This window comes from Primulina huaijiensis, chromosome 11 (genome assembly GCF_012295235.1).
Source record: "Primulina huaijiensis isolate GDHJ02 chromosome 11, ASM1229523v2, whole genome shotgun sequence".
In the NCBI taxonomy this organism is placed as follows: domain Eukaryota; kingdom Viridiplantae; phylum Streptophyta; class Magnoliopsida; order Lamiales; family Gesneriaceae; genus Primulina; species Primulina huaijiensis.
Window position 1 is genome coordinate 14,553,515 of NC_133316.1, and position 25,098 is coordinate 14,578,612.

The 25,098-nt window shown below is 36.4% G+C and overlaps 1 protein-coding gene across 4 annotated transcripts; it reads left to right on the forward strand.

Annotated features, from left to right (window-relative positions):
* Positions 1-1,845: 1,845 nt before the first annotated feature.
* On the forward strand, positions 1,846-5,924 carry LOC140988648 (uncharacterized). Of its 4 annotated transcripts, none has more exons than XM_073457684.1 (11): positions 1,846-2,065; positions 2,166-2,286; positions 2,386-2,409; positions 2,732-3,004; positions 3,264-3,362; positions 3,472-3,553; positions 3,657-3,676; positions 3,803-3,863; positions 4,734-4,813; positions 4,923-5,030; positions 5,642-5,924. In XM_073457684.1, exons 4-11 carry the CDS (start codon positions 2,753-2,755, stop codon positions 5,702-5,704), a joined length of 765 nt encoding a protein of 254 aa, XP_073313785.1. In that variant the 5' UTR covers positions 1,846-2,065; positions 2,166-2,286; positions 2,386-2,409; positions 2,732-2,752; the 3' UTR covers positions 5,705-5,924. The 4 variants fall into 4 exon arrangements, with proteins under 4 accessions (XP_073313785.1, XP_073313787.1, XP_073313786.1 ...); XM_073457685.1 differs by having other exon boundaries at positions 1,847-2,087; positions 2,170-2,286; positions 2,372-2,409; XM_073457682.1 differs by having other exon boundaries at positions 1,847-2,087; positions 2,170-2,286.
* The last annotated feature ends 19,174 nt before the right edge of the window (positions 5,925-25,098 follow it).

Here is a 25,098-nt window from a genome sequence, read left to right on the forward strand (position 1 = left end):
ACAATCTCACATGTTTCAACTCAAAAATGACTTACAAGTTACAACGTGGATGGGGACACAAAAAAGGTACTTCAATGACTTGCCAATTGGCTCAAAGCATTTCCGTCCCTTCGAATCTCTATCATATGAACCGTCTGCTAAAAATTGACAACCAAAGTAAGAACTATACAATCAATGGTCAAGCTATAGTTCTGTACAGGTTAGTGTGTATGCTTGAACTAAAAAAGGAAAAGAAAAAAATCAAAAAATTCAAGGCTAGAGGGTCACCGGGCTGCTATAGAAACTGTAATATCAGTTACAGCATCCATCCTCTCAGACCAGTTCTATGATTATTCCAAGAACATTTGCGAAATCCGAACCACCACCTTACCCATATCCAGCCGGATTTCCGGATCATCAACCACACAATCCAATGCAAGACGTGTCAATTTCTCCCCCGGGTAAGAGTCATTCCCTATCAACCCACATCCTAACCCCTCCACCACTACCCTCCAACGCCTCCTTAAGTAAATCTTATTGTCTACTCAACATTTTGATAAATATGTTAAGTGGATGAATTATGGTTAGATGTATGATCATGATTAATCATGATCACCGCCGCTAAGTGAATTAAGAATATAAAGTGAAATGGACCAGCGTAAGGAGCACAAACAAGTAATATCCAAAGTCGTCGTAAGTGGGATCTATTAAAAATATATATTTACCTTTACATAGGTTCCTCGAATGATGATGATGACATCCCAAATTTTTTTGTTAACTACTCCTAAATCAACAATCTAGTCTATATTTGTGTAAGATATTTATATTAGGAAATTTTTTTATATTTTTGAATTCTCATCCATTTTTAATAATTTTTTAGCATCGAGTTGTTAAAACTATTTTGAAGATAATAAAACCTTATAAGGTTATGTCGGAAGATAAAAATTAATGAAAGATAGAATATATTTTCCATTTATCATTATCTGATATAACGACAATTAACCTGATCCATTGTATGAGGCGCTTCGATAACAAATGACTACATAAAACTATCCATACTAATGGAAAATGCGCAAGCTATGTGTGTATAAAAAAGAGAAGTTTTTGTCATGTAAACGGGGGAGTGAGTGAGATGTTATTTGTTAGGAAGTGTAATTATGGAATAAAATATTTTGGTGTCCTCAAACGTAGTTTTATTATCATAAGTTTTTTAATATAACATCTAAATATAAAATTATTGGATTAAAGTCAATAAGATCCGTCTTTTTGAGTGCGGTGGAACGAGATGTGAGAAAAAATATCAAAATTCTGGTATATCGTACCTGTTGTACCGAAAAAACCGCATATTTTGAATTTAACGATATACCAAAAATTTGATATTTTATCGAAATTTTCGAATATCAATATCGGTATAACTTAAAAAAATTTCGATATGTCGGTAAAAAATATTATGATTATAATTATAATATGTAAGAGTCAAGCTCATTTCAATTAATAAAAGCCCAACTCATTTAATAATAATAAGATGCGAGAAAAGAAAAAAAATTATAATTATAATATGCGAGAATCCAGCTCATTTCAATTAATAAAACTCAAGTCATTTAATAATAAACTAGCGAATGAGACGCATACATTACGTGTAATATAATATTAGATATTTGAAATATTGTTAATCAATTTATAGAATATTTATTGGATATTTATAATTTGATTGAATATTATAATTAGTGTGTTTTTTATTTTTTTTATTGAATTTAATTTTAATAAAAAATAATAATAATTTTAATAAAAAATAATAATAATTTTATGATATAAAAAAGAAAGATTTTTTCGGTGTTTTGCTCGAATTGTTTTTCTAACCCTGAACTATCATAATACAAGCCCTAAACTCAGAGAAACCCTCACCCCAGCTTTCGGTCGCGATTCTTCTCCCTTGCGCACCCGACCACCGCGCGCAGCCCAGTCGCCGGAGAAGAAGCACAACAGCTTAGAAACTTCTTCCTCCAGCCCTAGCACTCTTTTTTCTGCGCTGAATCGGAAGAAATCAGAGCACCGAGTTCTGTTCTGAGAGCTGTACTTGCGCAAGGTCTTTTCCGATTTTCCGTTGAGTTTTAACTTCGTCTCTTTGGTGTATTTGTGGTATTTTGAGTAGGGATTGAAGCCTATATGTTTCTCCTGTTTTCTAGCTAGCGTTTAGCTCTTTCCGTCGAGATTTCGACGAGTCTCCGGCGAGCCACCACCTTGGGACCACTATCTGCTTCGATCTTGGCATATTCGGATCTGAAATACCAGCTCTTGTTCTTATAAGTAAGCTGCCAAAATCCGGGTTTTCGTCCGCTCCAATTTAATTTGTTTTCGTTGATTAAATTGTTCTATATTGACTTATATATCGGTTATATATTGTAGGTTCGATCATTGGAAGATTTCGAGGTATAAATTCAATAAGTCTATAATTTTGTATCAAATTAGTTTTTGCGTGTAATTGAGAATTATGGTTAATATAATGATTATTGGAGTTGTTGGGATTTATGGGTCCAGCTTTAGTGCCTGATTAGAACCTAGAATTGATCATTTTTTGAGCTTCGATGAAAGTACGAGTAGCATTCGGCTTGATTGGGCTCTTTTGCCTCTTGTTACTAGCATTCCATCAATTACTTGTTTCAGATGCAAGCTGCATTTGGAGCTAAGAGGGTGGTTTAATAGCTAGTATCTTTGCCACAGCAATATATGATTCCTTGATTTGCGTTTGCAGTGGTTAGATTTGCTTAAAAGCATGTTGAAAGAAACTGAATGGACTATGAGCAAAATAGACAGAAAGTTCTTTCAGAAAAGGGCTAGAGATTATAATTCGGACGAAGATGGTGAATACGATGACTTAGGGGTCGAGGAGGAGAATGAAGTTTCAGAAGACGAAGAGGGCGGAATCCAGCCTGGTGTAACAAAATTTACAGAGGGAATTAAAGCTTTTAATCTGGCATTTAAGAAAATTCTCGCTAAGAAGAGCGGTGAGGATTCGAATGTGTTGGTAAGCTGAATTTCTGGAACACTTTATTTCTGCTCAAGGCAGTGTTTAGGTTGAGGGAGGTATATATATTTGTATCACAATAATTTTAATGAATTTTCTAGTATATTAGAGATTTATTCATTCGTTTTGTTAAAAGAAAGTGTATTTCTTTAAATGATGGTCGAAGAATTGGACGTCTACTATAGAGTGAAAAATCTTTTAATTAAAATAGAGCTCTAGAGGAATTAGAGTACAAACTCTGAATCTGTTTTGTTTGCAGGGTCCTGTATTATCTGCTCATAAGAATCTTTTGGGTGAAAAACTTGCTGAAGAAGCGGAAAGGAAAGTAAAGGGGGAGGCAAGGAAAGAGAAGCGTTTGGTATTGGGTTTTATTGATTTAGACTTGGTTTAATGATGTACCTTGTTTTTTTCCTACTTGCTCTTTGATTGATAGTGTTTTGTTGTTTATCGATTCTTTTGATGGGAAGCAAGGTGAGAAGGGGCATGCGAAGCCTACTAATTATTTGGATGCCCATGAAAAGTTTCTATTGGGAGTGGCTACTAAAGGAGGTACAAATTGTTTTGTTGCTTAAAATGATTAAATGGGCTCATTTATTTTTGTCAAGAGACTGATTTGATCTTATCATTGCCATGTGTACTGCTGGGCGTTCAGTGGTCAAGTTGTTCAATGCTGTAAGTTTTCGAGCCAACTTTGTACCATTACCTTCTAGTGCTCAAGCTTTCCATTTTCTTCAATTTTTGCCCTTGTTCATAGCACAATTTGCTGCATTTTGTATCTCTGCTTTGTGCTTCACACAGGTAAACAAGGCACAAAATGCTCAGAAAGGCTTAAATCCCTCGAGAACAAAAGATGAGAAAAGTATGTGATTACGGTTAACTTTCTATTCAATCTCCCATATACTTGGTTCTTGGTATTTCTTTCTTTGNTATGTGATTTCTTGATAGTTAGTCTGAGAATTATATTGTGTAGCTGATGTCCATTGAGGAATAGAGGTTTATATGCTAAATTACTTTATTATGGAACTGAAATTGGATCGTATGTTTTGGAATATGAAGTCATCCCATGAATTTCAATTTGTTTAGAGAAACAAACTGTATCTGAGGTGTTAAGAGTTATGTTTGTAGTGTCTACGGTAAATTCTGAGGTTGGTGTGACTAACTTGAACAATTCCAGAGGTACTGTTTGTTTTATTTGAATATGAATTATGGGTTTTGAAGAATATTTGGGTTTTTTTTTCCTGAAAGAAACAATTTTTTACTGATGATGTCATATCATGTGAGAGTGCATTGGGTTATTTGAATTTTTAATAGTTTGTTATGGTATGTTGGAATTTCAAAATATAGTTTCATTGCATTAAAATATAATATAATAATTGTGTTGTTTTGAGAAGGGATGAAAACATGGTTGTCAAAGTTGTCCAAGGTGTTGGGCGCAGCCTGGCATGGTTCATTTTGGGAAAATGAGAATCTCTTGGAAATGAAGTCAAACATTGGTGTGTGATTTTCATATCTAATGACTAAAGGCCGATCCATTATTGATTTTTAAAACAGATATAAAACACTATCTGTTTCATGTAATTTTAATGCAAATAACTATCAATCTATGCGATGAATGAAATACCGAAGGACTTTTTTCCAAAGTATGGATTAGCATTCGGTGAGAATTCAAATCATATTTTTTTTTGCATTATCTGATTTTGTTGCAATAACCATCATGGAAATATGTCAGTAATGACGAAGCGGAGGAAAGAAGCCTTCTTTTCGGAGTTGGGCAAGACATCGTCACGATCTGCCCAGGCTGCTGCTAAGGTTCTGGTTATCAACTCATTTACCATGTGATTAAGCATTTTTTTTTGCTGGGAGCCACCCAATTCCCTTGGTTCCTGATTGGACTTTATTGTGGTTTGAAATCTTGCAGGTTGGTACACCCAGTGGTTCTATGGATGAAGAAGCTCCATCTTGGGCCCCTCTGCGTGATGATTACATGCTAACACACCCCAGGTTGAAAGATTGGGATAAGATGCAGGTAAGCTTTTCTTTGGTCTTATGTCTTATCACACCGTGAATTCCTTGGGCTTCAAAACCACCTGGTTTGGTCCTTAAAAGTATTACTCAATAATTTACTCCCATGCTATAATTTAATTTTGGTTCTTTTTTTATATTTTCGGACAGAAAGACTAGTTAGTTAATAACTGATGTGCGCAGTGTTATTGAGAGAATTGTTGTTTAGTACGTTATGTCCTACACAAATAATAAGTTAAAAACATTGAGAGCGCTTTAATAATGATATGGTTTATGGTAAATTTGTTTTTCAAACTTGACATATGATAAATAATATGGTTGTGTAGGTTATGTTATGCTTGTATGAGAAAGTAGCATGACAAAAAGGGGGTTGATTGGGTAATTGTTGATGTTTAAAAATATCAAATTGATCGGTTGCTTGAAAAGAGTAGAGGAACCTTTTAGGACTAAAGATAAAATCCATGATTTCCTTAGTAGGTAAAGAACAAAACTGTGATTGACTGAATCCTCTGTCATTTATGTTATATGAATAGACGATCAACTGCTCATCGGTTGTGAAAGTTATTTATCTCGATTTTCCATGTTAAAAAAGCTGGTCATTTTCTGTGCTTTCAGGATACAAATGTTGCTGGTGACTTTGGGAGACAATCAGCCACAGATTCATCAGATGATGATTAATAGTTTCAACTCCGAATAGGCTTAAGATTGGTGCATTTAGCTTGCATGGACAATGGTTTAATGAAAGTTTGTTTGTTGGCAGCAGTAATCTCAGTGAGGCAACAGAAGTTATTGCTGATTTATTTTAAATTTTAAGCTTAACGAAAGAGAAGAAAAACTGCAATTTATTTTTCGTGGTAACCATTTACCTGCTTATGAATATTACATACTCCACGTGTTATGCTCATCTCTACTATGATAATATATGACCTCCCTGCTATATATTGAAATGAATCGTTTTTTCCTTGTCAAAAAACAAAAAGAAATGAATGGTTTTTTGAGTTTTTTCAGAATTATTGAAGCCGGATCTTGAACGGATAGATAGCATCTAGAAAGCAATTTGTCCCATAAAGTTATTTGTGAAAAAGATCCAGTGAGCTATCAATGTCCCAAAACAAACTAGGAATACGATCAGAGATTAATGCAGTACCAGACAAGTCGAGGAGAGTAACGTACTCCTTTGTGTCTCGAGCCATATGGGTATTTGATTATTGCCTAAGCTCCACGATCCGAAAGTTAGAGTGTTGAGTTTGAACGTCGGATCCAAGTTGGGTGCACTCTCAAAGTGAGCTATAATGAAAAATAATTTTGAGGTTGGAAAATTGGCTCTACGTAACAACCCCTTCCATCTTGTTTGAGAGAGAAACAGTTTCCAAATTGACAAGTTGTCCAAAACTCTCCCGAAGATTACCGGTTACTTTGTTCGATTCTAATCCTAAATCTGTCAAAGCAGACAACTTTCCTAAAATGGTTGGAATGGAACCAGACAGAATTTCCACCAATGTGAAGAGTTTGAAGCCGCTTAAATTTGTCATAGCTGCATCTTGATCGGTGTGAATAGTTACAGGAGTTTTTCCATTCATAGCTTTAGCAAATGTATGAAAGAGCCACATGAAAGTTTAAGCAGTTTCATCATTAACAATGCTACACCAAAAATTATAGTTTGCTTATGATGATTGACACCAACAGAGAGTGCAAATGTTCTTTTCTTCTTTGTTTTTCCTATATGTTGTATCAAAACATATCACATCTCCAAAATACACATAGTCAACTATCATTTGTCCATCTACCCAGAAAATATTAGTTATTAGATAGATCATTACTGTCAAATTGAATCGCATAAAAAATTTTAGACCATCCGATTGCATCTGTTGCAAATATTCAAGTATACCTCCAGTATCACCTGTTTGAGTATCCATTGTTTTTTGTGAGCGCAAATAATTCCTATATTAATCATCAAGAATAAACCCAACATTTTCACGACCACCAACTTGACTAAATATAACTCAAACCAGTTTTTAGTGGTATCCCTGACTTGTCAATATTAGATATCAATATGTGCGACTTATTCGTACTAACCAAGTTACGTCCACTATGAGAAGCAATAAAACCAACAACTTTTAATTTACCCGTCTCACAAGCATTAATTTTCATTTCTGCACAACAACCGGTTCTTGTTTCAGGATGATGAGACTTGATACACACATCTCGTTTATCTTTTCTTCTTTGACCCTGACGTGATCAACAAACTGTTGTATCTATAATATTCTCATAGCTATCCTTGTGACATGCATGTCTTCTAATGCTAAAATTAACGCTATTGTACAATTATTGTAAAAGTACGTTATATGCCGCTTCTTCACTCTTGAATTCCATACCAACTTGGGGAATTCTTGTATATAAAATATTGGCATGAAAATCATTAAGGACGTTGCCATAAACTTCTTCATGAGTATTTTCATCTTCCTTATCATCGTAAATAATGTTTAATTTATTTTCTTCTCGATCAAATTCCAACCTACGATATATAAGATTGTCTTTCAAGATAGTATTTCAATCCATTACTCCTGCACAATTCAATATCTAATAGAAATATCCTCTACTTATATTTTTCGTTCATAATTATACTAAATTTAGCATTATAATAAAAAATAAAAATTTAAAATAAATAAATAATATAATCTCAAAAGTTACGAATAAATTAAAATTATTATTTTTATCTAATAAAAGATTTCTACTATCCGTAATATTTTTGGAACTTTTGTTTCAACAATCAAAGAGTATCTCACATGATATTCAATCATTCAATGTTGGTATACTAAGAAGGAAAATTGCATATACACGTATCTATTATATTTTCAAATAAATAAAAGAGAGTCGAAAAAAACTGAGATGAATTTTAAGGAAAAAAAGGATATATAAAATAATGTACCTTAATGATAGCAATTAGTAGCAACAACTTCTTGAGTTATTAATGTTTAAATTGAGAAATTAAAATATTTATATCCATATATACCATATTGATTATTATATTATAATTATTTTGCCACGTTTGAAATCATATATCAATGTTTAGTTATTTTATTTAATCAATGCTTTAATGTTTCCATTATTATTATTATTATTATTATATTCGTGTAAATATATGTAATTATGTATTTAAAAATATAGATATTATTATGGTGTGAATAGTTTTTCATTAAAATAAAATTTATTTAAAGTAACAATTTTGTTAAACTTAATTTAATTGTGGTGATGAGAGTCAAAACCAGTAGGCCGTGATAGCTAAATCAGAAGACAGTATAAAAATCAGAAGCTCTCGTATCGCTTAAACAGAAGCAGTACTCTTTGAGTACTTAACGGAATCAGAACTTAGAAAAGCAAAAGCAGAACTTAGCTTTAACAAGAACAGAACTTAATGTCTTTTGTTTGATCGGTACACTCTTAAATGTTACCGTTACTTTACCTAGTACTAGTATTAATTCCACCATTAATGTTGTACAAAGACATTTAACGCTCATTACTAGTTTTGGTATGAAACAAGACTGATTGTTCTGAAGCTTTCTGCAGGACCTTTTTCGGTGATAAAGCTGATTCTACTCATAGTCACAGAAGCCGTTTTTGCTTATAGATGTTGGATTCAAAAGTTTCTATATATATGAGGGTCAACCCTATATAGAAAACAAAGTTATTATCATTATCAACGCAACGATTATTCCAACGTTAGTCTGAGCTATCATCAACTACTACTTATCTTCAAATTCAACATACAGAAAAGCAGCACACACTTTATAATAGATATATGATCTTTTGAGATCATTTTGTGCTGCTGTTTCTTCACCTCTTCACAAGCTATTCACGTTTTATACATCTTATTGAGAAGAGTCTGTAATCTGGAAAAGAGTCTTTTCCAGAACTTTGCTATATTCATTACATTGTGTTGTGTGAAACTAAGAGTTTCAGTAGGCGAAGGGTAAGTCCTACTGAAGTGGGTGTGTACAAGTGTTGTACTGTAAAAGCCAAAGTGTGTTAGTGATACCTTCTGGAAACAGAAGAAGGGGAGACGTAGAAGATTTAATCTTCGAACTTCCAAAAACAACCACTGTCTACTGCCTACTATTTTATTACTTTCACCCCTAACCATCATATCGTTCCCGCACAAATTATTGTGATCTGTTGGTTATATATTCGAACAAGAAAAGCTATAATCTCTAACAGGATTCTAGCACCCTTTGCAAAAATGTCCAACAAAAGAATGAGTTTACTCACCCCCTCTAAACTCTATATCGATCCTTAACAAGTTGTATCAGAGCAGGTCACTCTTGTTATGAAAATCTACAACAGATATGGCACATTTCAGCAAAGTCCCTATGTTCTCAAAAGAAGATTTAGATGATTGGAAGATTAGGATGCAAGCCCATCTTGCAGCCCAAGACGATGACATGTGGTTTGTCATCACAGATGGTCCATTGAAGATTCTAAAGCCTAATACAGCTATTGTTGTTACTGATGGTGCTTCACAAATGGTGGAAAAGCCAAGAAGTGAATGGACAAGCGAGGACAAGAAGAAAGCAAATTTAGACAATGTTGCGAAGGATATTCTCTGCAAAACACTTGACAAAAACGCCTTCATCAAAATCAAGATGTGTCCTACAGCCAAAGAGATTTGGGAGAAACTTATCCAAATCTGTGAAGGAAATGAACAGACAAAGGAAAAAAAGCTGTCTGTGGCAATGCAAAAGTTTGAAAATCTGAAGATGAAAGCCGGAGAAACTCTAAGCGAGTTTGATGAGCGTTTCAGCAGCTTAGTAAATGAGCTAGCAGCTTTGGGAAAAGAACTTGGCAATAGAGAGGTAGCACTCAAAGTGATGAGAGCTTTACCCAGGGAATGGGATGTCAAGACGATGACTATAAAAGTCTCTAAAGATCTGAACAAGTTGGAGCTACATGACTTGTTTTCAGATTTGAAAGCTTATGAATTTAATCTGGAAGTAAGGAGTGGAGAAGAGCCCTTGTCGAATCTACCTACCAAGGCTCTTGCAGCTACTGCTACTGATGCAGTTGTCTCAAATGTATCACCTGCTGCTGCTGTTGAAAGTACATCTGACAAGACTGCTAAACAAATCAGCAATGATGCAATGTCCCTATTCGTGAATAAATTTTTCGAGATTCACGAAGAAGAATCACCGAGCATACCAAAGCCCTAACCGGAACTTCAAAAAAGAATCACCATCTGGTGATATGGCATGCTTCAACTGTGGAAAAATTGGTCATTTTATTGCTGATTGCCCGAAACCTAAGAACGATAACCAGAAGAAGGAGTACAAGAGGAATGATAAGAAATCCAGAAGAGACCGCAAAGCAATGATTGCTGAGGAAAGTAAATCAAAGTGGGCGGATTCTAGCTCTGAGTCTTCTGACTCAGATAGCCATTCCAGCGACAGTGATGAAGAAGAAGTCAAATGTCTCATGGCGAACACTGAATCAACCTCGACATCTGGAGAGGTATTTGACTTTGATTCTGATGAGTTTACACGAGATGATTTAGTTAATGCACTGCATGACATGGTACAAGAGTACTCGAGACTTTCTCAGTCATTCGAGGAAGTTAAAATTTAAAATCAAAACTTAAAAGATCAAATCAGTAAGTTCACTTGCTTTCAAGAGAACAACTGCAGTGATCTTGAATTTGAGATAAGTAAATTGAGAACTGCGAATGCAGAGTAAATGCAGATTACCAGAAGATGAAGTCTGAAAATCAGAAGCTATCGGTACTGATGAATGCATGGAACAAGTTTTCTGTTTCATTAGAGAATATGCAAGAATTATAGAAGCAATCTGATGACAGGAGTGGTCTCGGATTCAGTAATAATGAAAGCGCTTCTGAAACAAGTACAAAGCCAGAACTGGATATGAGCAAAGGGAAGTACATTCACTTTGTTAAATCCAGTGTGGTACATAAACCAAAAGTACCAACTGTTCAAGTCAGAAGGTTTGTAGATCAGACGAACAGAAGTAAGCATTATGGTCTGGGTTATGTTGAACCTAAGAGAAGAGTCCATCAGAGTGCTGGATCCAGTAGAGGATTCAACTCAGGAGGACAACCCTCTGTGAAGGTTAGAAACTACCAGTAATATAATGGCAGACCAGTTCAGAAGAGATACAGACCAGATGATAAGAACAGAAGGGAAGAACAACATTCTAAGATGCATACTGTTAGGAATAACAGACCTTCTGTTGCACACACCTCTGTGGATATCCGAAGTAAAAGATCACCTAGAATTGTACAAATGTGTTCCTAAAGGACTGATAAGGCTTGGACCCAAATAGATTGGGTACCAGTTACTAAAATTTGTGCTTGCAGGAACAGGAGAGGAAAGCCAAGATAAGCAGCTCTACATGGTATCTGGACAGTGGATGTTCCAGACATATTACTGGACAAAAGAGTCTACTTTTAGAAATAATGAGTTGTACTGGACCAAAGATAACTTTGGGGACAACTCAAAAGATTTACGTGGGTAATCTTTCTTGCTGGAAAAGATCAAACCAGTAGCCTCCTGATCAAGCTTCTGAAAAATATTCAAAATGAAGTGTAGTTTCTTGTACCTAGACCATTTCATCAAGCAGTTATTGGAACTCGGTGGGTATTTAGAAACACGCTAAATGAAAAAAGTACTATGGTTAGAAATAAAGCAAGACTGGTGGCTCAGGGTTTCAGACAAGAAGAAGGCATAGATTATGATGATACCTATGCACCAGTAGCAAGGTTTGAAGCAATCAGAATATTCTTAGCCTTTGCTGCTTTCAAGAACTTCAAAGTTTATCAGATGGATGTAAAGAGTGCCTTCCTAAATGGTCTACTGCAAGAAGAAGTCTACGTTGAACAACCCCCAGGTTTTATTGATCATTTGTTACCCTATCATGTCTTTAAACTACAAAAAGCCCTGTATGGTTTGAAGCAGACACCTAGAGCTTGGTATGACACTCTCTCACAATTTCTTATCAATCATGATTTTACAATCGACATAGTAGACAAAACTTTGTTCACTTTAGTTAAAAATAAGCACATTTTGTTAGTGCAGATTTATGTTGATGACATTATCTTTGGGTCAACTAACCTCAAATTGTGTGCAAAGTTTGCTAAATTAATGCAGGAACAGTTCGAAATGAGCATGATGGGAGAATTGACATTCTTCCTAGGACTGCAGATTAAGCAACTCAATACAGGGATCTTCATAAATCAGGCTAAGTAAACTAAGGAACTACTAAAAAAGTTTGGCATGGAAACATGCTCTACTGCTTCCACTCCAATGAGCTCATCTACTAAACTTGATAAAGATGAAAGTGGAATTTCAGTAGAGGTTGTAAACTGGATAGAAAGAGCACTAGTGATTTTGTCAATTTCTTGGTGATAGGTTGATCTCCTGGTTCAATAAAAAGCAGACTTCCATAGCCACGTCTACTGCAGAAGCAGAATATCTTGCTGCTCGAAGTTGCTGCTCTCAACTACTTTAGATACAACAACAACTTAAGGACTATGAAATTCAAGCATCTGAATCACTTATATTCTGTGACAATATCAGTGCTATAGCAATTACATACAATCCAGTACTTCATTCCAGAACGAAGCACATTGACATCAGACATCATTTTATTAGAGATCATGTACAGAAGAAGGACATTCGTCTGGAATATGTCCCTACTGATCAACAAGCAGCAGACATCTTTACAAAACCTCTGTCTGAGAATAAGTTTTATTATTTTCGTAATGTTCTCGGTTTAATTGATTTATCTTAACTACTGATTACGTTCTTCTGTTTTTTTTATGCATTAAGTAGAAACAGTAGATAATAAGAAGTATGCCAAAATGAAATGTTTCATTCATAAAATCAGGTGTGTTACAGTAGATAAGATATTACAATCGTTGATTTCAGCAGTACTGAGATTTACAGTAGAAACCATAACTAGAACCTGCTGGAATCACCCCCTTCTCTTTGCATGATCGTGGTTTGTTGAACGGGATGATTCCGCAGCATAGATCTAATTATATAGAATAATCTAATTGATTATTCAGATTACAGATCCAGGAGTTTGATTCGAGTCTTCATCTCTTGGAGAATGATGTCTTCAAACATCTTCTTATGAGACGCTGGAAGTTGCCTTTGGAACTCCTCTACTGTATCCGACTCCGGAGAAGACTCTGAGAGAATGCTTGCACTATCCATTTGTTTTATGTTTAATATGACTTAACTCGTGTGTTTGCAGGTATTTATATTTACCCTCGGGGAAGTTGAAGAGCCACATGACTATTCACCTCCTGCACGGATATCAAGAGTCATCTGTCACTTCCTCTGATCTCAAATCTTTGCTTTTAATATTTATTTATTTGCATTAATTTAGGGGAAATATTTTATTGACTGATATTTCCGTGCCTTATCAAAAACAGAAGGAGATGTGTCTTTTCGATAAAACAATGTCTCTACTGGATTTTGTCAAAGTGCTGGATATATTTCAGTACTTTGAGACTTCCAATAGATATTATCATAAAACGACAAATCCTCTTCTGATTTTTTTAGTAACCGCTTTGGACAGCCCGCTCTTTTCAATGATTTTCAAAATTTTTAAAATCATTGGCTTACCTGACACTCACTGTTTTACTTTTCAAAAACTCAACCGTAAACATATTGACACGTGTCCCTATGTTTACACTGACGACTGTACATTTTGTATATTAACCGCCTTTTCTATCTCATTTCACTTTTACAATTTCAGACTATTGCATACCAGCTACTGCTTTCTCTCGAACTTCCTTCAACAACAGAATCTACTTCGAATCTTTCTTATTTGCAGAAATGGCTGGAGCTTATACACTCAACGCTTACCAGGTCAACTTTGCATCAGTACTGACCATCAAGGATGAAAATCTTGTTAAGATGTTCAAGGCCATTGAGAAATCCGGTCTTAGGAGATTTCTGGAAGCACCCGCAATCATCTACAAGACTGCCCTCCTGGACTTCTATGCCAAAGCAACTATTGAGGATGGGAAGATCATTTACTCTCAGGGAGATGCATCCATAACCATCGATGCTGTACTTCTGGGATCGACATTATTTCTTCCATTCTCAGGTACTTTTGATTGTTCGGTTATTTCTAAGGAGGAGATGTCCACTGCCCTTACCACTTTCTCAGCTTCTGGAGAGGAACTCTCTCCCTCTTGCTTTAAGAGGCTTCTGACGATGGAGTATCAAGTACTCGCCGATATTGTGGCAAAGGCGCTTCTGGTCAAGGCTGGTACTTTTGATAAGCTGACCAAGGAAAAAGTTCAAGTGATGATGACCATCACCTCTAGAGCCAAAGTGGATTGGAGTCGTTTCCTGTTCAAAATCATGAAGGATATGATTTTGAGGAAAGGTACTGGTTTTGCTATTCAGATCAACATGATGTTGAAGGATGCTGGTTTTACACTTACTTCTGAACAAGACGGATCTTATGTCACAATGGCCGATGCTGATAATGTACTTGCTTTAAAGCCTAAGCCAACTGTGGCTGAATTTGTTGCCCTCAAGAAGGAGATCGGTGACGCTCAAACTGAGGCTCAAGCCCCTCAGAAGAAAGAAAAGAGGAAAAGAGTGGTTGTCTTCACTGATTCAGACAAAACAATATCTGAAGAGTCTGCTGCTCCAGCCAAAGCCTCACTCCCAGCCACCCCAAGCAAAAAGAAACCCAGAAACTCCATTCGTCTCAAGAAGACAGCAGTCATTGCTGATCTTGACACCGTTGCGTTGAGACAAGTTTTTCCGACAGCTACCTCATCTAAACCAACCTCTGTCCCCTCATCAAAACCAGCAGCCATCTCTACTGCAACCACTTCGACTGCTTTTCAGACTCTCAGACCCTCATCTGGAGTTGTTATTAGAGAAGCTCCTGCAGGGTCTTCTGCTTTTAGACCCGTGCTGCCTGCATCATCATCAGATAAAGGCAAGGAAAAACTCATTGAAGAACCACAACCTCTTGGCACCAAATCATTTGTTCAAACTGCTATTGACCTTCACCTGGTCGAAATTGATAAATCTGCCAGTGAAGACATGACTTTCTTTGATGATTGGCTCAAGGTTAGAGTTTTCCACCCAGTCACATACTTAAAAAAACCAGGTGCTTAAGCAAAAATGGTGAAAAATGAGAAGAAGGTCTTTGCTTCTGCTAAGACCAACAATGTGATTGAGGCCATAAACAGAAGGAGTTACATTCTCGAGCAGCTCAAATGTCAGAAGCTGGATTCTGTTTTGAAGACTTTAAAGTCAAATTTTGATGCCATGAATCCTACTGCTGCTCAAGATCAAAATGTGATTCAAATTTTGACTGACCGACTGAGATTGATGAATGAGCAACTTCTTGCTCAAGAACAAGCTTTTGCAGAGCCTTTGCAGTACCGAGTAGGTTTTGTCCCAGACATTCTAATGATTAAGCCAGTCGAGGAAAAGACCACATCTCCTTTAGAAACTAAGGTTTCTCGTACTCCTGCATCCCCGACATTGCCTACTAAATCTTCATCTCTTATTTCTGTTCAAGAGTTTGCATCAGTTGATGAAGTAATTCAGTCCATTGCTCTTTCTGCTGCTGCACAAGAAGCATCACAGGTTGCTGAAGTGGCACTTTCAGAAGGTAACCAAGAAGCTCAACCAGCAGACCCAAACATGGAAGAATCAGATGCTGCTCCATCCCAATCACTGTCAAATTTGGAGAAATTTTCTGCTGAACACCAAGCAGAAATGGAAGATCTTTTGAATGATCCATCTGAATCTATTCCAGTTGTTGAACCACTGGAAGCCACTGAAACAGCCCAACCAGAAGTTAGTGCAGCTCCTGAACAAACTACTGCTGCTGAAGGAACTTCTGCAGAACCGTCTACTGCTCCATCTTCTGCTCCTCAAGAATCTGTCCCTTCTACTGCACTGATTGTCCCTCCTACTAGTTCACCTACTCATATAGCTCATCTTGCAGAAATCAGACAACGTATTCTAGAAAGAACTCCATCCCCAGAAGACCAGTTTGATCTTGAGTTTCAGATAGATGTTCTCCAAAGAAATCTTGACAATATTTCTGAGATAGTAAAACAGTTGTCTCGTGAACATGCTGGTGAATTTAGTACCACCAAATTCTTCCGTGACCGCATCTCGAAAGAAGTCACTCGCACGGCAGAATCGTTGGCCAAGCTACATGTTGAAACCAGTGTATTCAGGCAATCTGTTTTCTCAAGTCAGGGTAACATCTTGATCGGTCAAGCTGATATCATTAGAACTGTCTCTGATCATGATTCGTCTATTCGCTCAGTCTCCACCAAAGTTGAAGCTATGGATTCGAAACTTGAAACTATTGATGCTAAGATTGAGTCCCAGTCTCAATCTCTTCATGATCTTAATGAACGAGTTTCGAATCAAGAACCATATCTGGATATGCTGAATCATGGAATACATACTCTTCCTAGCCGGGTGGATGACTTGCTTTCTCGAATTCAGCCTAGTGATGCCAAAAAAGGGGAATCAGATGGCAGAAATGGAGAAGGCAGAACTGAAGATGGTAGATATCATGCAGAATCTTATTTCAGAAATCAAGACCCTCAGGATGAGGAAACAATGTTCAGAGACATCGGCACTGATGATTAAACTCTTTTAAATTCTTTGTTTTATTTACTTATCGTTTATCTTGTTATAATTGCTATCTGCTTGTTATAACTGTTGTTTTTTATCTTTACTAATATCTAGGTTTTGGCATCACCACAAAGAAAAAAATTGTTAGACATGATTTAATTGTGGTGATGAGAGTCAAAACCAGTAGGCCGTGATAGCTAAATCAGAAGACAATATAAAAAGCAGAAGCTCTCGTATCGCTTAAACAGAAACAGTACTCTTCGAGTACTTAACTGCTCAGAAAAGCAGAATCAGAACTTAGAAAAGCAGAAGCAGAACTTAGCTTAAACAAGAACAGAACTTAACGTCTTTTGTTTGATCGTTACAGTCTTAAATGTTACCGTTACTTTACCTAGTACTAGTATTAATTGCATCATTAATGCTGTACAAAGACATTTAACGCTCCTTACTAGTTTTGGTATGAAACAAGACGGATTGTTCAGAAGCTTTCTGCAGAACCCTTTTTGGTGATAAAGCTGATACTACTCAGAAGTCACAGAAGCCGTTTTTGCTTATAGATGTTGGATTCAAAAGTTTTATATATATATATAAGGGTCAACCCTATATAGAAAACAACGTTATTATTATTATCAATGCAACGATTATTCCAACGTTAGTCTGAGCTATCATCAACTACTACTTATTTTCAAGCTCAACATACAAAAAACCAGCACACACTTTATAGTAGATATCTGATTTTTTGAGATCATTTTGTGCTGCTGTTTCTTCATCTCTTCACAAGCTATTCACGTTTTATACATCTTATTGAGAAGAGTCTGTAATCTGAAAAAGAGTCTTTTCCAGAACTTTGCTATATTCATTACATTGTGTTGTGTGAAACTAAGAGTTTCAGTAGGCGAAGGGCAAGTTCTACTGAAGTGGGTGTGTCTAAGTGTTGTACTGTAAAAGTCAAAGTCTTTTAGTGATACCTTCTGGAAACAGAAGAAGGAGAGATGTAGAAGATTTCATCTTCGAACTTCCAATAACAACCACTGTCTACTGCCTACTGTTTTATTATTTTCACCCCTAATCATCAGATCGTTTCCGCACAAATTATTGTGATCTGCTGGTTATATATTCAAACAAGATAAGCTATAATCTCTGACATTCTAGCACCCTTTGCAAAAACGTCCAACAAAAGAACGAGTTTATTCACCCCCTCTAAACTCTATATCGATCCCCAACAAATTTTTATTATATTTCAATATTTCCAAAAATATTATATATTTTTGTATTGTAATAAAGGTAAGAAGTGACAGAGATATTAATTGGTAATTTGAGTAATAGATGATATAACATATTTATTTACCTAATTTAAATATGTAGGTGGAATTGTAGGAGGAAGTGTAGGAGGGGATTACATTAGGTCATATACAATTGCAGATTCATGAACAATATTTTGGCAATCTCACTAAATCTTCGGTCAAATATTTTGGCAATTTCTCAATTACAATCAATGTTCACCAAATATTTTCTATTTGAAAGGAATATTTTATTCCTAAATCAATTAAGATCTTATTTCGATTTTGCACTTCTAGACTAAATTGATAGATTTGTTTCCTAGATATAGTAAATTCTATTGTTAGGAAATATTTAATTAATTTAGGGACTAATCTATAAGATATAAGGTATTTTCTTTGAATTAGAGTTTGATTCCTATTAAACTCTAGTTTCCTTGTTTATAGGTGAGAAGGATCTTTGAAAATTTAGGTCAAGAATTACTTTATATAGATACGGGACAATTATTGAAGAAGATACGAAGGAGGAGAGAAGAGAGACTGACGGCGAAGCTTTGCTGAAGAATATTCAGTGTTGAAGATTTGCATAAGGAGCTTGATCGTTCTGTTTACTTCGTGACTGTGTTGATGATTGGTGTTCCCAACACTCAAGAACAACACTGACGCAGAGTGTTGACCGAAGAGTGGTTTCGTTTGGTTTTTAGCAATACGTTTCTATGCATCAAGTTTTTAGTATTGGTTTATTTTGATGCTTTTTAATTCCTTGGAGTGTCAAGGAATTTTGATTTGATATAGTCACTAGCATTGTTTTGGTGTAAACGATTTACATATTTTTCTAGTGAATTTTTGCCATAAGGCATCGCACAAGTATTAGTACTTGTGCATAATTCAAACCAAGTATTTATTTATTAAAGATATAACTGTGTGTTTAAATTATTAATTTTCGCTGCCGTGTTGTGTGCCGGTGTTGACAACACCGAGCACAACACTAAATTCTGATATACTAGTTTTAAATAATTATTTCCTGTAAATTTATGTGCAATAACCCTTTTAAGTGGTATCAGAGCCAACACTTGATACACTAAGTGACTGATTCTGTTTATCTGCTGTTTTTGCCTACAGGAAATTACACAAAATTTTGATGGATCAGTTATCTTCTAGTACTGTATTTAGACCACCGGTCTTGGATGGATCAAACTATTCTCTCTGGAAAGTCAAGATGAGAATGTATATTAAATCTATCGAATAAAGAGCCTGGCAATGAGTCTTAGATGGGTGGTCACCTCCGAAAACAGTTGATGATGATGGGGACAGTATAAATAAACCTAAGAGTTATTGGTCAAATGATGAAGTCCAAACCTCGAACTTTAATTCAAAGACACTCAATGCTATATTCACCTCAGTTGACATCAACATGTTCAGCCTTATCACCAACTGCACCTCTGCCAAAGAAGCTTGGGATATTCTTCAAAAGCACTGCGAAGGGTCTGAAAGTGTTCGCAGAACCAAACTCAGGATGCTGACCTCCAAATTTGAAAGCTTAAGGATGAAAGAGCACGAGACTATTGTGGAATATGATCGTAGATTGCGTGATATTGCAAATGAGGCCTTTAGTCTCGGTGATCCTATGTCAAATGAGAGACTGGTTAGCAAGGTCCTGAGATCCCTTCCGGAGCGTTTTAATATCAAAATTTGTGCCATTGACGAATCCAAGGACACCTCTACACTCAATCTGGATAACCTAATCAGCTCTCTCAGAACATTTGAGATGAATTTAGACCTACAGAAAAGAAATACTGGGAAGGCTGTTGTTTTACAAACCACTGATGATTCGATGAATAGCCTAATTCAAGAGACGAAGGATTCTGATCTTGGTGAGGAATCAATCTCATTAATCACAAAGAAGTTCGGAGACTACTTGAAAAGAATGAGAGATAAGAAAAAAACTACATCAATATCAAGACCACAGTTTGGTCCTTTTGAAAGGAATAAAATAACTGCACCGACTCAAGGAAATTTCAGATCTAGAAATGATTCATCAGGTCGGCCAGAAACAAAGAAACTTGATTAAGTCCAATGTCGAGAATGCTCTGGATTTGGTCATTATGCAAACGAGTGTGCCAACCGACTCCGCAGAAATAAAAACATGGCAGCCTCCTTAAGTGACGATGATACGGATGAAGAATGTGACTCGAAGGAAGGAGATGATTGCACCTCTCTGTCTGCCACCCAGAAAGATACATACAAATTACAGGTCAATCCTTTTGGTGTTGCCTCTGGTGTTGCGACACCAGGCCGCAACACCGTGTCAAAATCACTGTGCCTTAATGCCAAATCAATGGAGAACACTGATGTTGATAAAATCCAGGAATCTGACCAGGAAGAGCTCACTATTGAGATTGTTCAGATGATGTACGAAGAACTCTATGATGACTGGCTCAAGAGGAATGAGACAAACACAATACTTTCAAAAGAAAATACTGATTTAAGGAGTAGTTTGTCCCGGCTGGAAGTCTTGCTAAGTAGGAAAGACCTTGAACTATGTCAGCTCAAAGATGAGCTTGAGAAGACAACAAAGACACTTGCTAAATTCAATACAAGCTCATCTAAACTTGACACAATGCTAACTATGGGAAAGGACGGAAGAATTGGTCTTGGATATGTTGAAAGTATGTATGAACACGGTGAGTTTTACAATGCTGGTTCAAAGACTACAGTATTTGTGAAGAGTGTTGAAGACTATACCGACCCTTTAATGATGGATCCACCTATGAAAAATGTACCAAACTCAAAACTGGCCACTGAACAAAAGTTGAAAACATCAAGTTCAACTTTCTCACCCTCAAAAGTTCTCCCCTCATCAAAGAAGCCTCATGTCAAGAAGACAGTATCAACCTCTCAACCTAAGCTAAGAAAGCGTCGTTTTATCTGTCACTACTGTTATAAGTCTGGGCACATCAAGCCCTTCTACTACAAACTAAGAAATGACTATCTGCTTTGGCATTCAAATCAGGTGTTGCACAAAGTGTTGCCCAACACCAAGCACAACACCGCAACCAAGAAAGCTTCCACAAAGAAAATATGGGTACCCAAAACTGTTATTCAATGCAGTGTCGTTTATACTTATCTGAAAACTAACATTTCAGGTGGATGGTACTTTGATAGTGGATGTTCACGCCACATGACAGGATCTAAAGAACACCTCACAAATTACGTTGAAGTAAATAGTGGACGTGTTACCTATGGTGGTGGTGCAAAAGGAAGAATGTAGGCAAAGGAACCCTGAATGTAGATGGGCTTCCTGAACTTCACAATGTTCTACACGTTGAAGTACTTAATAAGCATAAGTCAACTGTGTGATGATGATTTACATGCTAAATTCAATAAAAGTAATTGTGAAGTCTACAATAATTCTAACATATGTGTCATGACAGGAGCTCGATCAGCTGACAATTGCTACAAATTAGGAGAAGTTGATGACTGTCTAAGTGCCAAAATAAGTGATCTAGATCTCTGGCATCAAAAATTGGGACACGTAAGCTTCAAGATTCTGAAGAATCTGTGTAAGTTCGATGCTGTGAGAGGTATGCCAAATTTAAGTTCAGGAAATACATATGTATGTGGACCGTGTCAAAAAAGTAAACAAACCCTTGTGTCACACCCTGTGTTGCAACACTTTGGGACAACACGGTGTCTTGAACTCTTGCACATGGATCTAATGGGTCCAATGGAAGTGGAGAGCTTGGGTGGTAAGAAATACTCACTTGTTTGTGTTGATGATTTCCCTCGTTTCACTTGGGAAAGCTTTATTAGAGAAAAATCTGATACATTTGAAGTCTTTAAAAAATTACATGCTAAGATAACTAATTTGCATGATGCAAGTGTGGTCAAGATAAGGACTGATCATGGCCGAGAGTTTGAAAACTCACTTTTTACTTCCCTGTGCGATAAGAAAGGAATCTCCCATGAATTCTCATCTCCTAAAACTCCCCAACAAAATGGAATCGCCGAAAGGAAAAATCGAACACTTCAAGAAATGGCTCGGGTTATGCTTAGTTCGAAGAGTGTGTCGAAACGGTTTTGGGCTGAAGCCTTGAACACAGCTTGTCATATTTTCAACCGTGTATTTCTAAGGAGTGGCTCCACCATGACATCCTATGAAATCTTAATAGGAAGAAAACCAAAGCTTAAGTACTTTCATATCTTTGGTTGTATATGTTATGCTCTAAATGATCGTGATCAACTTACAAAATTTGACTCTAAAAGTGATAAATGTCTATTTCTCTGGTATTCGGTGAATAGTAGGGCTTATCGTGTTTTTAATCTGAGAATTAGAACAACTATTGAGACAATTAATGTCGTGTTTGATGATTGTGCTAATCTAACAGGAAAATCTAAAGAGGATGATATTGCAGGACTGCTGGACACAGGTGAGCCGTTGACCAGTACTGGTGTTGAGTCTGGTGTTGAGACCAGTGAGGCAACTCCAAGCACAACACCACCACTGAACCAAACAGAAACTGTGGATGATGATAACAATGATGATGATGAGGTAATCAATTATGAAAAAGAAATTATCAGCAAAATTCAGAAGAATCACCCATCATCACAAATCATTGGTGAAGTGCATGAAGATATGAAAACCAGGAAAAAGGAGAAGGTTGATTACCGAAAAATGATAGGGTTAGTATGCATGAGTTCCACCTTCTCACAGGTAAGTCACTCTTGCTTTGTTTTATTTGAACCCAAGAACATTACCGATGCTTTAAAAGATGAATTCTGGGTCAACGCAATGCATGACGAACTTGAACAATTTATACGCAATGAAGTATTGGATTTAGTGCCTCGTCCTTTAAATGTCAATGTTATTGGAACAAAATGGATCTTTAAAAACAAAAATGATGAATCCGGTAACATTGTTCGAAATAAGGCTCGTTTGGTAGCTCAAGGGTATACACAGGTCAAGGGGGTGGATTTTGATGAAACCTTCGCACCTGTGGCATGAATTGAGTCTGTCCGATTGTTACTTGCTATTGCTTGTCATATGCGTATTAAATTATATCAAATGGATGTAAAAAGTGCTTTCTTGAATGGAATTTTGAATGAGGAAGCCTATGTTAGTCAATCTAAAGGATTTGAAGATCCTCACCACTTGGACCTTGTTTACAAACTGAAGAAGGCCCTGTATGGACTGAAACAGGCTCCACGTGCATGGTACGATAGGTTGGCCGAATACTTGATAAACTTAGGCCTCAAACGAGGTGAGGTTGATAAAACCCTTTTCATTCAAAAGTTGAAACATGATATTTTGATATGTCAAGTGTATGTAGATGATATTATCTTCGGTGGTTCATCACATAAACTTGTTGACAACTTCGTTGAATGTATGAAATCTCAATTCGAAATGAGTATGGTAGGAGAGTTAAACTTCTTTCTTGGACTGGAAGTTAAACAATTACATGATGGTATATTTTTGTGTCAATCCAAGTATGCAAAAAATTTGATTAAGAAATTCTCAACTGACAGCTCGAAACACATGAAAACTCCTATGGGGTCTAGTGAAAAACTGTCCACGGACGGTGTTGGCGAGGGTGTTGAAAACACCATGTATCGCAGCATCATTGGCAGCCTTTTATACTTGACCACGACTCGCCCCGATATCATGTTCAGTGTGTGTTTATGTGCTAGGTACCAAGCTAATCCGAAATTATCACACCTAAAAGCTGTGAAACGTATACTTAGATACATTGCAGGTACTCTAGAATTAGGTTTATGGTACACTCAAGACAAGAACACAAATTTAATAGGATTTTCTGATGCTGACTGGGCAGGTGACCTGGATGATAGGAAAAACACATCGGGTGGGTGTTTTTATCTAGGAAATAACCTTGTATCATGGTCTAGTAAGAAACAAAATTGTGTATCCCTATCCACTACTGAATCCGAATATGTAGCAGCTTGCTCACAACTAGTCTGGATGAATCAAATGATTGAGGACTATGGGCTTCATAGTGATACAATGATTGTATATTGTGACAATTCCAGTGCTATAGACATCTCCAAGAATCCTGTTCAACACTCTCGAATAAAACACATAGACATAAGACATCACTTTATTCGAGATTTGGTTGAAAAAAGTATAATTCGACTGGAATTTGTTAGGACTGATAATCAGCTGGCTGAAATTTTCACGAAACCTTTTGACTTAGAGAGATTTTCCAACCTTCGAAAGTCTCTCAGCATGTGCGTACATTAATTATTCGTTCAGTGTTGTCAGCACTGAGGACAACACAAGTTGTTGCATGTTCATTTTAGGATACTAAGCATACTGCATAATCATAATCATCCTATTTATTTTGTAAAGTCTGAACAGTGAAGGCAATTTCTGAAAGGTACTCTACGAGTGTTCATACTTCAAATTGAATTTGACGAGAAAATTATGCTTGATCCAAGACATCGAGTAGTTGAGGATGTTCATGGAAATCGTGATCTTGTCCAATGTGAAAAGGTGACTTGGAAAATAAGAGCATAAGGAGAAAAACAGAAAAGAGGCAAAAAAAAAATTAGAAGAAAATGGAAAAGCTACCTAGAAGAGTCCATTGAAGACCGTTCTTCTAGTGTGGGAACTGCCACTTCTAAAGTAAAAATAGTAATGGAAAAAGCTACCTAGAAGAGTCCATTGAAGATTGTTCTTCTAGTGTGGGAGCTATCATTTCTGAATTAAAAGAAAATTTTATGGAAGTGTGAACATAACTCAGCAGTGTTGCCATGAGTTGTTGCCAACACCAAGTTCAGACACAACACATTTTACACATTGCCTGACATTTCGATAATTCACCATATTGAAGGCATATTTAGGACATGCATATCGATTTTTGTTTCGTGACTTTATCATGTGCAGTAACATATTAGTATTTAACATATAACAGTCGATGAAATCCTATTTACCCATTTTGAAGAAAAGTGATTTCTTGTGTTCATGGAGTGTAATCGACGTGGGCTTGATTTGGATCATCTTTGGGACTGTTTAAATGCACACCGAAACCCTAGGTGCCTGTTGATTAAAGAGTAAATATGTGGGTTAGTCGCGGGAAATTTTCTAAAAAGTTACCATTGAGGTTAGTAACGGTTGTTCTGAAATTTTTTACCG

Excerpts from the sequence above, each read along its gene's own strand:
- LOC140988648 (XM_073457686.1), top strand. The coding sequence starts at position 2,753 with ATGTTGAAAGAAACTGAATGGACTATGAGCAAAATAGACAGAAAGTTC. Across the intron at positions 3,554-3,656 it reads GGGAGTGGCTACTAAAGGAG|TGGTCAAGTTGTTCAATGCT; the intron begins GTACAAATTGTT and ends CTGGGCGTTCAG. Across the intron at positions 3,677-3,802 it reads TGGTCAAGTTGTTCAATGCT|GTAAACAAGGCACAAAATGC; the intron begins GTAAGTTTTCGA and ends TGCTTCACACAG.